Source organism: Theropithecus gelada, unplaced genomic scaffold, assembly GCF_003255815.1.
Source record: "Theropithecus gelada isolate Dixy unplaced genomic scaffold, Tgel_1.0 HiC_scaffold_15871, whole genome shotgun sequence".
Taxonomy (NCBI): Eukaryota; Metazoa; Chordata; class Mammalia; order Primates; family Cercopithecidae; genus Theropithecus; species Theropithecus gelada.
In genome coordinates, this window is record NW_020257627.1 from 1 (window position 1) to 13,702 (window position 13,702).

The 13,702-nt window shown below is 48.4% G+C and overlaps 1 protein-coding gene across 1 annotated transcript; it reads left to right on the forward strand.

Annotated features, from left to right (window-relative positions):
* Window positions 1-4,998: 4,998 nt before the first annotated feature.
* Window positions 4,999-9,212, forward strand: LOC112617054 (transcription elongation factor A protein 3-like; the record flags this gene model as incomplete). Its single annotated transcript, XM_025373787.1, has 4 exons — window positions 4,999-5,088; window positions 5,195-5,341; window positions 8,224-8,295; window positions 8,573-9,212. Coding segments are annotated over 4 exons (327 nt in total), but the record flags the coding sequence as incomplete, so codon positions are not given.
* Window positions 9,213-13,702: the final 4,490 nt, after the last annotated feature.

Sequence of the window (13,702 nt, forward strand, 5' to 3'; positions counted from 1 at the left end):
TGTGTATGATGTGTGAAGTGTGTGTGTATGATGTGTGAAGTGTGTGTATGATGTGTGGAGTGTGTGTGGTGTGTATGATGTGTGGAGTGGTGTGGTGTGTATGATGTGTGGAGTGTGTGTGTATGATGTGTGGAGTGTGTGTGTATGATGTGTGGAGTGTGTGTGTTTTGTGTATGATGTGTGGAGTGTGTGTGCATGATGTGTGGCACATTGTGTATGATATGTGGAGTGTGTGTGTATGATGTGTCATGTGAAGTATGTGTGTGGTGTGTGATTAGCATATGTGTGGCATGTGTGGTGTGTGTATGTGTGGCATGTGGAAGTGTGTGTCTGTGTTATGTAGTGTGTGTACGTACATTCTTCTGAGGAGAGGGTTCACTGTTTTCCTCAAATACCCAAAACAAACAGCAAAGAGCCTTGGCGTTAGGATAAGATGGAGAACTTGGCACAGGTAGACCAGGGTTATCTTTCTGCCTGATTTAAAGATCTGATCTTTTTGGGTAGATAGCAGCATATGCCTGGAGTTATAAATTGCAACTTGGCTTTACAGTGTGTCTTTCGTCAGTTCAGACTGCTATAACGAAATACCATCGCCTGGGTGGTTTATAAACAACAGGCATTTATTCCTCACATTTCTTTTGTTTGTTTGTTTGCTTGTTTTTTTTGTGTTTTTTTTTGAGATGGAGTCTCATTCTTTTGCCCAGGTTGGAGTGTAGTGGCACAATCTGGGCTCACTGCAGCCTCCGCCTCCCAGGTTCAAGCGATTCTCCTGCCTCAACCTCCCTGATAGCTGGGATTACAGGTGCACGCCACCACCCCCGGCTAATTTTTGTATTTTTAGTAGAAACAGGGTTTCACCATGTTGGCCAGGCTGGTCTTGAACTCCTGACCTCAGGTGATCCACCTGCCTCAGCCTCCCAAAGTGCTGGGATTATAGGTGTGAGCCATCGTGCCTGGCCTAGTTCTCACATCTCTAGAGATTGGACAGTGCAAGATCAGGGCACCAGCAGACTCAGTGTCTAGTGAGGGCCTGCTTCCTCATAGACAGCCATCTTCTCACTGTAACCTCACATGGTGGAGGGGTCTTTCTCAGGCTCCTATTAGAGGGGCACTAATCCCCTGCACCAGGGCTCTGCCCTTGAGAGCTAATCACCTCCCAAAGACCCCCTAATAACCCTTACCTTGGGGTTAGGATTTCAACAGGCTGGGTGAGGTGGCTCATGCTTGTAATCCCAGCACTTTGGGAGGCCGAGTTGGGCAGAACTCCTGAGCTCAGGAGATCAAGATGGCAAAACCCTGTCTCTACTAAAAATACAAAAATTAACCGGGTGTGGTGGCACACACCTGTAGTCTCAGCTACTCGGGAGGCTGAGGCAGGAGAATCGCTTGAACCCAGGAGGCAGAGGTTGCAGTAAGCTGAGATCCTGCCACTGCACTCCCAGCCTGGGCGACAGAGTGAGACTCCGTCTCAAAAAAAAAGAAAAGAAAAGAAAAAAAAAGAAAAATCTTAGCTTGGGCTTGGGCTGCCTGCTGTGCTGGGAAGCTCCCATCAGGACCCATGCGGATGGTGTCTCTCTCAGCATTCCCTTCCCCGATTCCCTTTTTATGCCTCTTTCCTTGTTCATCTGACTCCCTCATTCTTCCTTCTTCTCTTTTCTTCCCTACCCAGACATAGCAAAGAATGGAGTAGGTTCCGAGACACCCATGAGCACTGCTGAGTGGACATACCATCCTGTCAGTGCCCCGAGAACCAACATTCACAGTCCACCCAGCACTGACAACAGTGTCTGGTACATCACAGGGCTCAACAAATAGGGATTGAATTGTGGTCTCTGACTCTCATTGCCCTCATTTTCTACCTTATTTTCTACAGTATTGTACCTATTCTCCGTGTCTCTGATGCTGCCTCATTCTAATGAGGCAGGGCAGAGAAGTAAATGGATTGGCATGTGGCTGGATAGATTTTTCTGTTCTCTATTTCTCAGCTGGCACACAAGACCTTCCTTTCACAATCTGACCTCCAGCCACATCTCCCGCACTCGACTTGAACCTACCCCAAATACTTTTACCCAAACGTGCTATTCTTGTCCTCTGATCTTTTGTGCCTGCTGTTTTTTTGGGTTTTGTTGTTTGTTTATTTGTTTTGTTTTGTTTTGTTTTTCTTTTGAGAGGGAGTCTGGCTGTCACCCAGGTTGGAGTGCAATGGCATAATCTCAGCTCACTGCAACCTCCACCTCCCAGGTTCAAGAGATTCTCCTGCCTCAGCCTCCCAAGTAGTTGGGACTACAGGCATGCACCTGTAACCATGTAACCATGTAATCATGCCTGGCTAATTTTTCTATTTTTAGTAGAGACGAAGTTTCGCCATGTTGGTCAGGTTGGTCTCAAACTCCTGACCTCAGGTGATCTGCCTGCCTCGGCTTCCCAGAGTGCTGGGATTACATGTGTGAGCCACTGTGTCTGGCCCTGCTGTTTTATTTGTCTGGAATGTGCCACCACCCACTCGGGGAACTCCTATCTTTCAAGACTGGTTAAAGTACTAGCTTCTTCATGACCCACCAGACCCCAAACAGTTAACCACCATACCCTGCTGCTTCCCCTGCACCTTATACACCTTCGCTTTAGTACTTCCTTCCCTCTCTTGCAATCCTATGTAAATGCTTGGCTACCCTACCAGATTAGCACTACTTGGGAGGAGGAACCAGATCTTCCTTTTTGAATCCGTTGGACTCAGAGGCAGTAGCATGCTTGAGCTAGCTCCTACCAGCTCAAGGGAGCTCGTGATGTGTAGCTCTTCCCAACTCTGCGTTCAGTTATATCACATTAGCAGCTTGAAATTGGCCATGGAATTTTGTCCCATTGACCATAGCATTTTGTCCCCTGGAAGCTGACAAACGCTACAAATCGAGGCATCCCCACAACCAAAGCTGATTTACTGATTACACTGATACAGTTAAAGGCATTCAATAAATTGGCATCCAGTAGATTTTGTTTTTGTTTTTTGAGACAGAGTCTTGCTCTGTCGCCCAGGCTGGAGTGCAGTGATGCGATCTCGGCTCACTGCACTCTCCACCTCCCAGGTTCAAGCAGTTCTCCTGCCTCAGCCTCCTAAATAGCTGAGATTACTGGCGTGCACCACCACGCCTGGGTTTTTTTTTTTTTTTTAGATGGACTCTCGCTCTTGTTGCCCAGGCTGGAGTGCAATGGTGCAGTCTCAGCTCACTGCAACCTACACTTCCCAGGTTCAAGCAATTGTCCTGTCTCAGCCTCCCGAGTAGCTGGGATTACAGGTGGCTGCCACCACACCCAGCTAATTTTTTTGTATTTTTAGTACAGATGGGGTTTCACCATGTTGGCCTGGCTGGTCCTGAACTCCTGACCTCAGGTGATCCTCCCATCTTGGCCTCCCAAAGTGTTGGGATTACAGGCGTAAGCCACTGCACCCGGCCACATCCAGTAAATTTTGAATGGGCAAATGCTTTGTGCTCTGGAAAATTCCCCCAAATTAAAGTCAGCTACTTTTTACTCATATGGGTAAATGACTTTCATTGACCTGCTTTTCTATATTCTCCTGCCATTGGTTAGGGCCTAGCCTTTGAATTTAACACACTAGGACTTTAAAAATTAATATGCACCAGAATAACTTGAGGACACTAGTGAAAATGCATATTCTGGCCAGGTGCAGTGGCTCACGCCTGTAATCCCAGCACTTCGGGAGTCCAAAGTAGGCAGATAGTTTGAGCTCAGGAGACTGGCCTGGGCAATGTGGTAAAACCCCATCTCTACCAAAAAATACAAAAAAAAAAAAAAAAAAAAAAAATTAACCAGGTTTGGTGGTGCATGCCTGTAGTCCCAGCTACTTGGGAGACTGAGGTGGGAGAATCACTTGAGCCTGGGGAGGTTGAGGCTGCTGTGAGTCATCGCACCACTGCACCCCAGCCTAGGTGACAGCAAGACCTTGTCCCAAAAATTAAATAAATAAATAAATAAATAAATAAATAAATAAATGACTTTTAAAAATGCATATTCCTGGGCCTGCCCTTAGCAATTCAGATTCATAGGAATCTGCATTTTATCAAGAAGCCTAAGTGGTTATCATGAAAGGTGAGCACACTAAAATACTTTGACCTTTATGCCAGCTTTCTTCTCCATGGTTTAAGGAGTCCTGACAGATAGCAACAATGAAAAAGTTTAGGACAGGCGTGGTGGTTCACACCTGTAATCCCAGCACTTTGGGAGGCCTAAGCGGGTGGATCGCGAGGTCAGGAGATCGAGACCATCCTGACCAACATGATGAAACTCCATCTCTACGAAAAATACAAAGATTAGCTGGGCGTGGTGGCAGGCGCCTGTAGTCCCAGCTACTCAGGAGGCTGAGGCAGAATCGCTTGAACCCGGGAGGTGGAGGTTGCAGTGAGCTGAGATAGCACCACTGCACTCCAGCCTGGCGACAGAGTGAGACTCCATCTCAAAAAAAATGTTTAAAATCCTCATTTTGACATTCGCGTCAGCCACCCTCCTTCCCCTTCCACCAACCCTTAACTGGAGCTCTCTGCAGTTTGACTGTCACCCTCTCTGCTCTCCCCTGGCAGAGGCTTAAGGGGAGACAAGTGGCCAGGGAGATGGACAGAGAAGGCAAAGGCGTGGGTGATGCGTGCTCACAGATGAGCAGTTAGTTGTGTGAGCCCAGGAGCTTCAGGGTGGGGGTAGCAGCAGCAAGTCATGGGTAGTTGTGCCAGGGTTCCCACGAAGCAGAAGAGCAGGGCAGTGATCACAGCGTAAAAGAGCACTGGGTCAAGTCCAGAGAGGAAGGCTAAGGGGAACATCATAGACCAGGTGGCAGTGATCAAGCAGCTCAAGCAGGAGGCTTCAGGCCAAGGCCAAGGTCCTGGCAGGCAGGATGAGCCCCAGATCTGGAGAAATGTACACAAGAGTGCTTGTCCTCGGGCAGAGGCTGTTTGCCTGCTGCTCTCCTAAATGTGCTTTATGACCTTCCAGTCATGGGCGGCAGGGGACTCTGCGGGGACAGCTTTCTCCCAGCTGGGGCAGGACCTGGAATCCAGGCCTCCCTCCAGCTCCTTGCAGTCAGTAAAGCATGTTAGCTCCTCTTCTGTTCAGGCTCTCTAGAAACTGGGTGTGGGGCAGGGCCCCTGTGACCCCTCAGCCCTGAAGGGCAAGCTCTTTTTTTCTCCAGGAAATGGCCAGTGATGAACTGAGGGAGTTGAGGAATGCCATGACCCAGGAGGCCATCCGTGAGCACCAGATGGCCAAGACCGGTGGCACCACCACTGACCTCTTCCAGTGCAGCAAATGCAAGAAGAAGAACTGCACCTATAACCAGGTATGGACAGTGAGGGGATGGGCTGGAGGCGCTGGCGGCCGCAGGGGCAGACAGATGGAAAATCAGAGAGAAGCTTAGGGAAGAGCCAGAGGGGAGAAAGGGTTAAAACTCTCTAAGCTTGGCCGGGTGCAGTGGCTCACGTCTGTAATCCCCGCACTTTGGGAGGCCAAGGTGAGTGGATCACCTGAGGTCAGGAGTTCGAGACCAGCCTGGCCAACATGGTGAAACCCCATCTCTACTAAAAATACAAAAATTAGCCAGGCATAGTGGCACATGCCTGTAATCCCAGCTACCCTGGAGGCTGAGGCAGGAGAATCACTGGAACCTGGGAGGCGGAGGCTACAGTGAGCCAAGATTGCACTACTGTATTCCAGCCTGGGCGACAGAGTGAGACTCTGTCTCAAAACAAACAACAAAAAAAAAACCTCTCTAGGCTGGGCCAGCTCAGTGGCTCACACCTATAATCTCAGCACTTTTGAGAGGCCGAGGCAGGCAGATAGCTTGAACCTGGGAGTTTGAGTGCAGCCTGGGCAACGTGGTGAAACGTCATCTTTACTAAAAATACAAAAATTAGCCAGGCTTGGTGGTGCATGCCTGTAGTCCCAGCTACTAGATGCGAGGGGGAATGGGTGGTGATGAGGCATGAGAATCACTGGAGCCCAGGAGGTTGAGGCTCGAGTGAACTGAGGCTGCAGTGAGCCGTGATTGCACCACTGCACTCCTGCCTGGGTGACAGAACGAGACCCTGTCTCAACAAAACAAAGAAAACCTTAAAAACTCTCCAGGCTGCAGAGAGAAGGGTGAGCCTTGGTACACTAACATGATGCATCTGTGGCTTCTGGACAATGTTCTGAGTTTAGAATCATCCCACTATGTGTCTATGAGGCATGGTCAGTGTGTTCTCGTCTGCCCTGAAGTGACAAGAAGAAGAATCAGACTCATGGCGGCTGAAGAGTCCCAGACAGTTGAAAGGGAACTTGGCAATGTGAAACCCAGCTCCCTCATTACACACCCAGGGAAACTGAGGCCCACACAAGCCACAGATGGGCTTTTTAGCCTTGCCCAAGGTGGGCAGGCTAGTGTCAGAGATAGTAATAAACCAGATCCAGACCTTTCTGCCTGCAATCCAGCTAACTTGGTCAATAAAGCCTAAGGGCTTTAGCTCTGATTCCTACAGTTGAAGACAATTGCCTTGGCATGGGGAACTTGGGAAGGCTGTGGAGGCCCCTTCCTTTTTTTTTTGAGATGGAGTCTCGCTCTGTCGCCCAGGCTGGAGTGCAGTGGCCGGATCTCAGCTCACTGCAAGCTCTGCCTCCCGGGTTTACGCCATTCTCCTGCCTCAGCCTCCCGAGTAGCTGGGACTACAGGCGCCCGCCACCTCACCCGGCTAGTTTTTTGTATTTTTTTAGTAGAGACGGGGTTTCACCGGGTTAGCCAGGATGGTCTCGATCTCCTGACCTCGTCATCCACCCGTCTCGGCCTCCCAAAGTGCTGGGATTACAGGCTTGAGCCACCACGCCCAGCGAGGCCCCTTCTCTTAAAACCAGAGAATGGCCTCCTCTTTCTGGGTTGCACATGGTACGCCCTTACAGCACAAATATCCTTGGATTCTCACTGGCGTCTAGTTATTCTAGAACTCTATTCAGAGTTCTCCGTCTGTTCGGCACACACCATTTATCAAGGGCACCTTGCCTGCGGCATTCTGTGGCCAGGGCAGAAATGCAGTCAGCCTTGTCATTCTGGAGGAGTCCCTTGGAGAATTCCAGGTCTGGAATTCGGAGATGTTTGTGCAAGCTTCTGCTCTCTCCCAAGCACCTTTCCATGTGGAGTGATGCACTTCCTGTGCCTCACTTCTTTCTAGAAGTAAACTGCCCACTAGCAAAGTTTTCTTTCTGCTTGTCACTGCTATCCCGTGACCAGGCTGCGCTAAGCTGTGTACGCCTGGCAGACTGCTGGGCTGCTGGGGCTCACTCAAGGAGGGTGGTGGGCATAACTCGTCCCACACCACAGATTCCCAGCTGACATCATTCATATCTGATTGTCAGCAAAGTAATGACTTGCTACATGTCATGGCCAGCCAAGGTCGGCCTTAGGAAACCAGAACAGGAGCTGTTAAATCTGGAAATGCCAGGGCTTTACTGTGGGATACCCGGTTCCTGCACCTGAATGATGAGGCTAAGAGGATGAGAAAACATAATATTAAATAGTCCCAAAGATATTTAGGTCCCTTTTCCTCTCTGGGCCTCAGGTCTTCCACCAGTAAAATAAGGAAGATGAACTAGACCACTAAGCCTGCTTGCAGCCCACTCTAGTGAGTGTGTCCAGTAGGGTGTGTTCAGGGGTGAGTCAGGGAATACTTCCTGTAGGAGATAAGTCTTGAGGCAAGAGAAGAGAGATCTGTTATGAAAGATCAACAAGAGTGAAAGTCCAAATTAGCTGGGCATGGTGGTGGGCGCCTGTAATCCCAGCTATTCAGGAGGCTGAGGCAGGAGAATCACTTGAACCCAGGAGGCAGAGGTTGCAGTGAGCCGAGATGGCACCATGGCACTCCAGCCCGGGCAACAGAGCGAGACTGCAGTGTCAAAAACAAAACAAAACAAAAAAAAAAAAACAAACAACGACAACAACAAAAACAAAGAGTGAAAGTACAAAAGGCCAGGTTAAGCCAGTAAGATACTGGGAGTGAGCTGATGGACTGCCAGAGGAGAGGAAAGCATGATACTAATATTATGGAGCTGTCAGTGATAAGGAAATTGCCAACATGGGGTAGGAATATCAGTGCCAACCTCTGGGATTTGGACCTATTCCCAAAGACAGTGGGAGCCATGGCAGGTCCTAGAACAGCGAAGTGACTTCATGAGTCGTTCTTCTCTCTCTCTCAGGTGCAGACACGCAGTGCTGATGAGCCCATGACTACCTTTGTCTTATGCAATGAATGTGGCAATCGCTGGAAGGTCTGTTTGTTTATATATTTCCCCCTTCCCTGTCATCCACATACCTTGCCCGCATAAGGCATAGTATACCCACATCCCAGAAGGGGCCTTGTGCATGGCAGCGCTTGCCAGCCTGCACAGAGTAGGCCTGCAGAGCCAGAGATAGTGGCGGATTGCTGTTGGGGAGGTGGGAAGAGAACACACAGGCATGTTTTCATTTTAGAAGGGCACCAAGCTGGGGTGGGGGCAGCAGCCCACATTTTATCACAGGATGAGCAAGTCTGTCATTCGAGCACAGATGGAATTGGCTTCCTGAGATCCACAGAGGAGAGGAAAAACATTCTGCACTTGGACCACGCCTCTTTGGAAAGTGCTTCCACAGATGGTATTTCCTTTGAACCTGGCCACAGCCGGGGATGGGAAACAGGAAGGCTGAGCCCTGTCAGAAAGGAGTTGACCCTAAATGCCACCAGGTCATCCTTCCCTCCTAAGGAAGCTCTGGAAGTCTTACATTACCCAAGTCTGTAACTCAGACGCCCCAGCTCCTGCAAAGGCAGAAGTGTTGTTTTCAGGCATGGGAGCCAAGCAAAGACTCCTCCCAGAGTGCTCCTTCCTGCCAAGTCTCCTGAAGGAACAGAGTGTGGTCACGTGACTAATGTCAGTTTCCAACTGCTATCCGACTTGTATGTGCACCATGTGATGTCTGGGCCACCAGGCAGGCTACAGGTGCTCCAGAAGTTCTAAGGTACTTAGCAAGGAGTACAAGACAAGTCAGGATCCCTGGCTTCAGGTGCCATTCTGCGCTACTCACCCTGAGCGTGTTACTCACCTCCTTGAGCGAAAGAGGAATAATAATGCCTTTCTCCCAGGGTTGATGATGTAAGGATCATTTTGACATGAGGATTATTACGTATGCATAAACACTTTGCAAACAACTACGAGAATTGTTCCTTTATAATGTTATTCTTACTTTCAGACAGGGAAATTGAAATACAGAAATAGTTAATAAGCATAAAGCCACAGTTTGGAGCACTGAAAGCTGATGCTCCGACTTCCTGATCAATTCTTTTTCTTACTAAGGACCTCAGTAGTCCTTACTGGGGCCTCATTAGAACTGCCATATTTTTAAAGGTAAAAACCAGATGATTATGTATTTTTTCTTTTTTCACTTATTGAGCACTTAGGGATGGGGTCAGTATAGTGGCCTACTGGTTTAGAGCATGGGATTTGGCATCAGGCTCGAATCCTAGCTTTACCCCTTACAAAGTGACTTAGCTCAGTGCCTTGAACTCACTAAGCCTGGATTTCCTCATCTATAAAATGAGGGTATTCATATCTAGCCCACAGAGCTGTTTTGAGGATTAGAGAAGGTAACACATGTAAAGCATTAACAGGGCTTTGAGAGCTCATATGGCATCTTTGTCAAATTAGGAAAAGGTGTCCCTTCCTCCAGGTGACACAGCCTCATGCCAGGGTACAGAGCAAATAGAGCAGGGGCTAAGTTTCAGCCTCAGCTTGCCCCTTTGGCCAGGCTCTTTTGTGCAGTCAACAAATTATACAACCATACAAAAAAAAAAAGAAAAAAAAAAAAAGGCCCTGAGCACAGACATACCTGGTACATAAAACCACGATTCTTACTATTTTGGGTATGCCATCTATTAGTATTATGGGAGTTTGAGCAACTTGCTTAACCTCTCTGATCTGCTTCCTTACCTGTAAAATGGGAGTGATAGGCCGGGCATAGTAGCTCATACCTGTAATCCCAGCACTTTGGGAGGCCAGTGGATCACCTGAGGTCAGGAGTTTGAGACCAGCCCGACCAACATGGAGAAACTCTGTCTCTACTAAAAATACAAAATTAGCCAAGTGTGGTGACACATGCCTGTAATCCCAGCTACTCAGGAGACTGAGGCAGGAGAATCGCTTGAACTTGGGAGGCAGAGGTTATGGTGAGCCAAGATCTTGCCATTGCACTCCAACCTGGGTGACAAGTGAAACTCCGTCTCAGAAAAAAAAAAAAATTGGGAGTGATATTAGTGCCTACCTCACAGAGTGATTGTAAGGGGGAAATGAGTTAATACATGTTAATACTGCCTAGCATAGAGTAAATGCTCAATAAATGTAGCTCTTGTGATTTTGTTACTGTTAGAGAAAGGACATTCTGAATGCTCTAAATCCAGCTCCTCCTCCTTGATTCCTCCTAGTTGGAGGGACAGGATCCACTAGAGGTAACAACTACAGGCTTCTGAACACACTTCCAGATGGTCTCTGTTACCACGTGGGAGACTGAAAGTCTAACCAAGTTAGTAGTAGACTGTTAGGCTACTAACAGTCTAACCTGTTAGTAGTCATCCCAGTGATGTTCTTGATCATAAATTGAGAGCTCAGCACGTTCCTGGCACCGAATCGCCATTCATTTATTACCTGATATCATTCTCACATTCACCAGCATTATCAGCTCATTTTACAGGTGAGTGATATGTTCAAGATCACACAGCTAATAATGGCAGAGCTGGGCTTTGGACTCTGGTCTGTGTGGCTCCAGACACCACCTTCTTTTTCATATTCCCCCACAGCCTCCTTGGAGGATGCTGAGAAACCTTTCAAATTTTGTTGCCTTTCTGGTTTTGTAGTTCTGCTGATGGAACAGCCAGGACCGCCATGAACAAGGTGAGGAAGAACAAAGAGGAAGCGCTGAACTGTCTAAACTGGAGAAGCAATAAAAATTAAAGTGAAGGAAGATACTGAACTCTGAGTGGGGTGGTATGAGTTGGAGGAAGAATTCTCTTGCAAATTAATAATCAGTCATTAGAAACAATTGGTTAAGTGGGGAGCCTAATTGGAGTATGATGCTGAGAATCTTATTGATGAACCTCTTGTAGAAACTGCAGAGGACCAGGCACAGTGGCTCATGGCTGTAATATGCAAACTCCTGGAGACTGAGGTGGGAGAATCACTTGACCCCAGAAGTTTGAGTCCAGCCCAGGCAACATAGCAAGACCCCATCTCTACAAAAATAAAAGAAAAAGAAAAAATAAAACTGCAGTGCGTTAGACCTGAGGTGTCGTATCTTTGACGGTAGGCTGGCAGACCTTTGCTTTGAGTTCCTTCTCTCCCATTGGGATCTCCCAGCCTTTTTCTGAATTGAAAAATGCCAGATCAACACAAAGCTCACCCACCCCCCGACTTCAGAGTCACACATGCAGAACAGCTGATACACCGTTTGGCTTCAGCAGATATTACTTCCATACTATGTACTAGGTTGCAGCAAAAGTAATTGCGGTTTTTGCAATTACTTTTGCAGTAGCCTAATAGAAATATTTCTTCCCTACTCTTTCCTCATCTCTTCCCAAACTCTTTGCTATTCCCTGTTCACAGCTGGCTATGGGGGCCTTTGAGGACTCCAGATCATATCCCTCTAGGCAGGGAACAAATCCTCTTGAGCTGGGCTTTCTGAGTGAAGATTACAGCAGCACTCTGACTTCCATGGCCCCTTGAAAGTCCTGAGCCTCAGAACCCACCCAGGCCCTAGCAATGTGTCCCTCACAGCTCCATCTGTGACCTGAGCTTCACACGACATCTGCAGAGCACAGAGACTTTGCCATGCTTCTCCCATGATAATTATTGGCTTGCTTTTTTTGTTTTTGTTTTTCTTTTTTAGAGGCTGGAATGCAGTGGTGTGATCTCGGCTCACTGCAATTTCCACCTCCTAGGTTCAAGCAATTCTCCTGTCTTAGCCTCCTGAGTAGCTGGGACTATAGGTATGAGCCATCAACCCTGGCTAATTTTTTATATTTTTAGTAGAGACGGGTTTTTGCCCTGATGGCCAGGCTAGTCTCGAATTCCTGGGCTCAAGTGATCCACCCTCCTCGACCTCCCAAAGTGGTGGGATTACAGGTGTGAGCCACCATGCCTGGCCTTGGCTTGCTTTTGATGCTGACAGGAACTTTCGGTAAAGCTAGAAACTTCTAGAAAAGCCTTGGGGAAGCTGTTGGGGCAACTACAACCCAAGTTCCTCATATACCCTGGACATCATTTACTTTAGAATTGGTTACTGTCTTCTTCCTTCCATCCATAAGTGCCTTCTCCTGTAGATGAAGCCGGGAAATAAACTAGGTACAGGAGTCTTCCACCGTCTTTGACTTTTATTTATTTATTTCTATTTATTTATTTATTTATTTTTGAGATAGGGTCTCTCTCTGTCGCCCAGACTGGAGTGCAGTGGCACAATCTTGGCTCACCGCAACCTCCGCCTCCCAGGTTCAAGCGATTCTCCTGCCTCAGTCTCCTGAGTAGCTGGGATTACAGGCGCGCACCATTACCACCAGTTAGTTTTTGTATTTTTATTACAGACAGGGTTTCACCATGTTGGCCAGGCTAGTCTTGAATTCCTGACCTCAAATGATCCACCCACTTTGGCCTCCCAAAGTTCTGGGATTTAGCCACTGTGCCCGGCTTCATCTTTGACATTTTTGTTTCTGTTTGAGACGGAGTTTCTTGTTGCCCAGGTTGGGGTGAAATGGCACGATCTTGGCTCACTGTACCCTCCGCCTCCTGGGTTCAAGCGATTCTCCTGCCTCAGCCTCCTGAGTAGCTGGGATTACAGGCCCCCGCCACCACACCTGGCTGATTTTTTTTTTTTTTTTTTTGAGTCGGAGTCTCACTCTGTTGCCCACGCTGGAGTGCAGTGGCACAATCTCGGCTCACTGCAAGCTCCGCCTCCCAGGTTCACGCCATTCTCCTGCCTCAGCCTCCTGAGTAGCTGGGACTACAGGCGCCCGCCACCGCGCCCGGCTAATTTTTTGTATTTTTAGTAGAAACGGGGTTTCACCGTGGTCTCGATCTCCTGACCTTGTGATCCGCCCGCCTTGGCCTCCCAAAGTGCTGGGATTACAGGCGTGAGCCACCGCGCCCGGCTTTTTTTTTTTTTTTTTGTATTTTTAGTAGAGACGAGGTTTCACCATGTTGGCCAGGCTGGTCTTGAACTCCTGACCTCAGGTGATCCACCCACCTTGGCCTCCCAAAGTGCTGGGATTACAGACGTGAGCCACTGCACCTGGTCTGTCTCTGAGTTTTAAACAGTTAGATTTGGGATGAATCCCTTCCTTGGAAAGATCGAAAATCCTCTCACAGATGATACAACACAAAGAGCTCATAAATGGCAGAGCCAGGACACAGACCCAGGTCTTCTGCTTGCTATCATTGTGCCATAGGACATCCAGAGCTGGCCGGGCGCGGTGGCTCAAGCCTGTAATCCCAGCACTTTGGGAGGCCGAGACGGGCGGATCACGAGGTCAGGAGATCGAGACCATCCTGGCTAACTCGGTGAAACCCCGTCTCTACTAAAATAAAATAGCAAAAAACTAGCTGGGCATGGTGGCGGGCGCCTGTAGTCCCAGCTACTCGGGAGGCTGAGGCAGGAGAATGG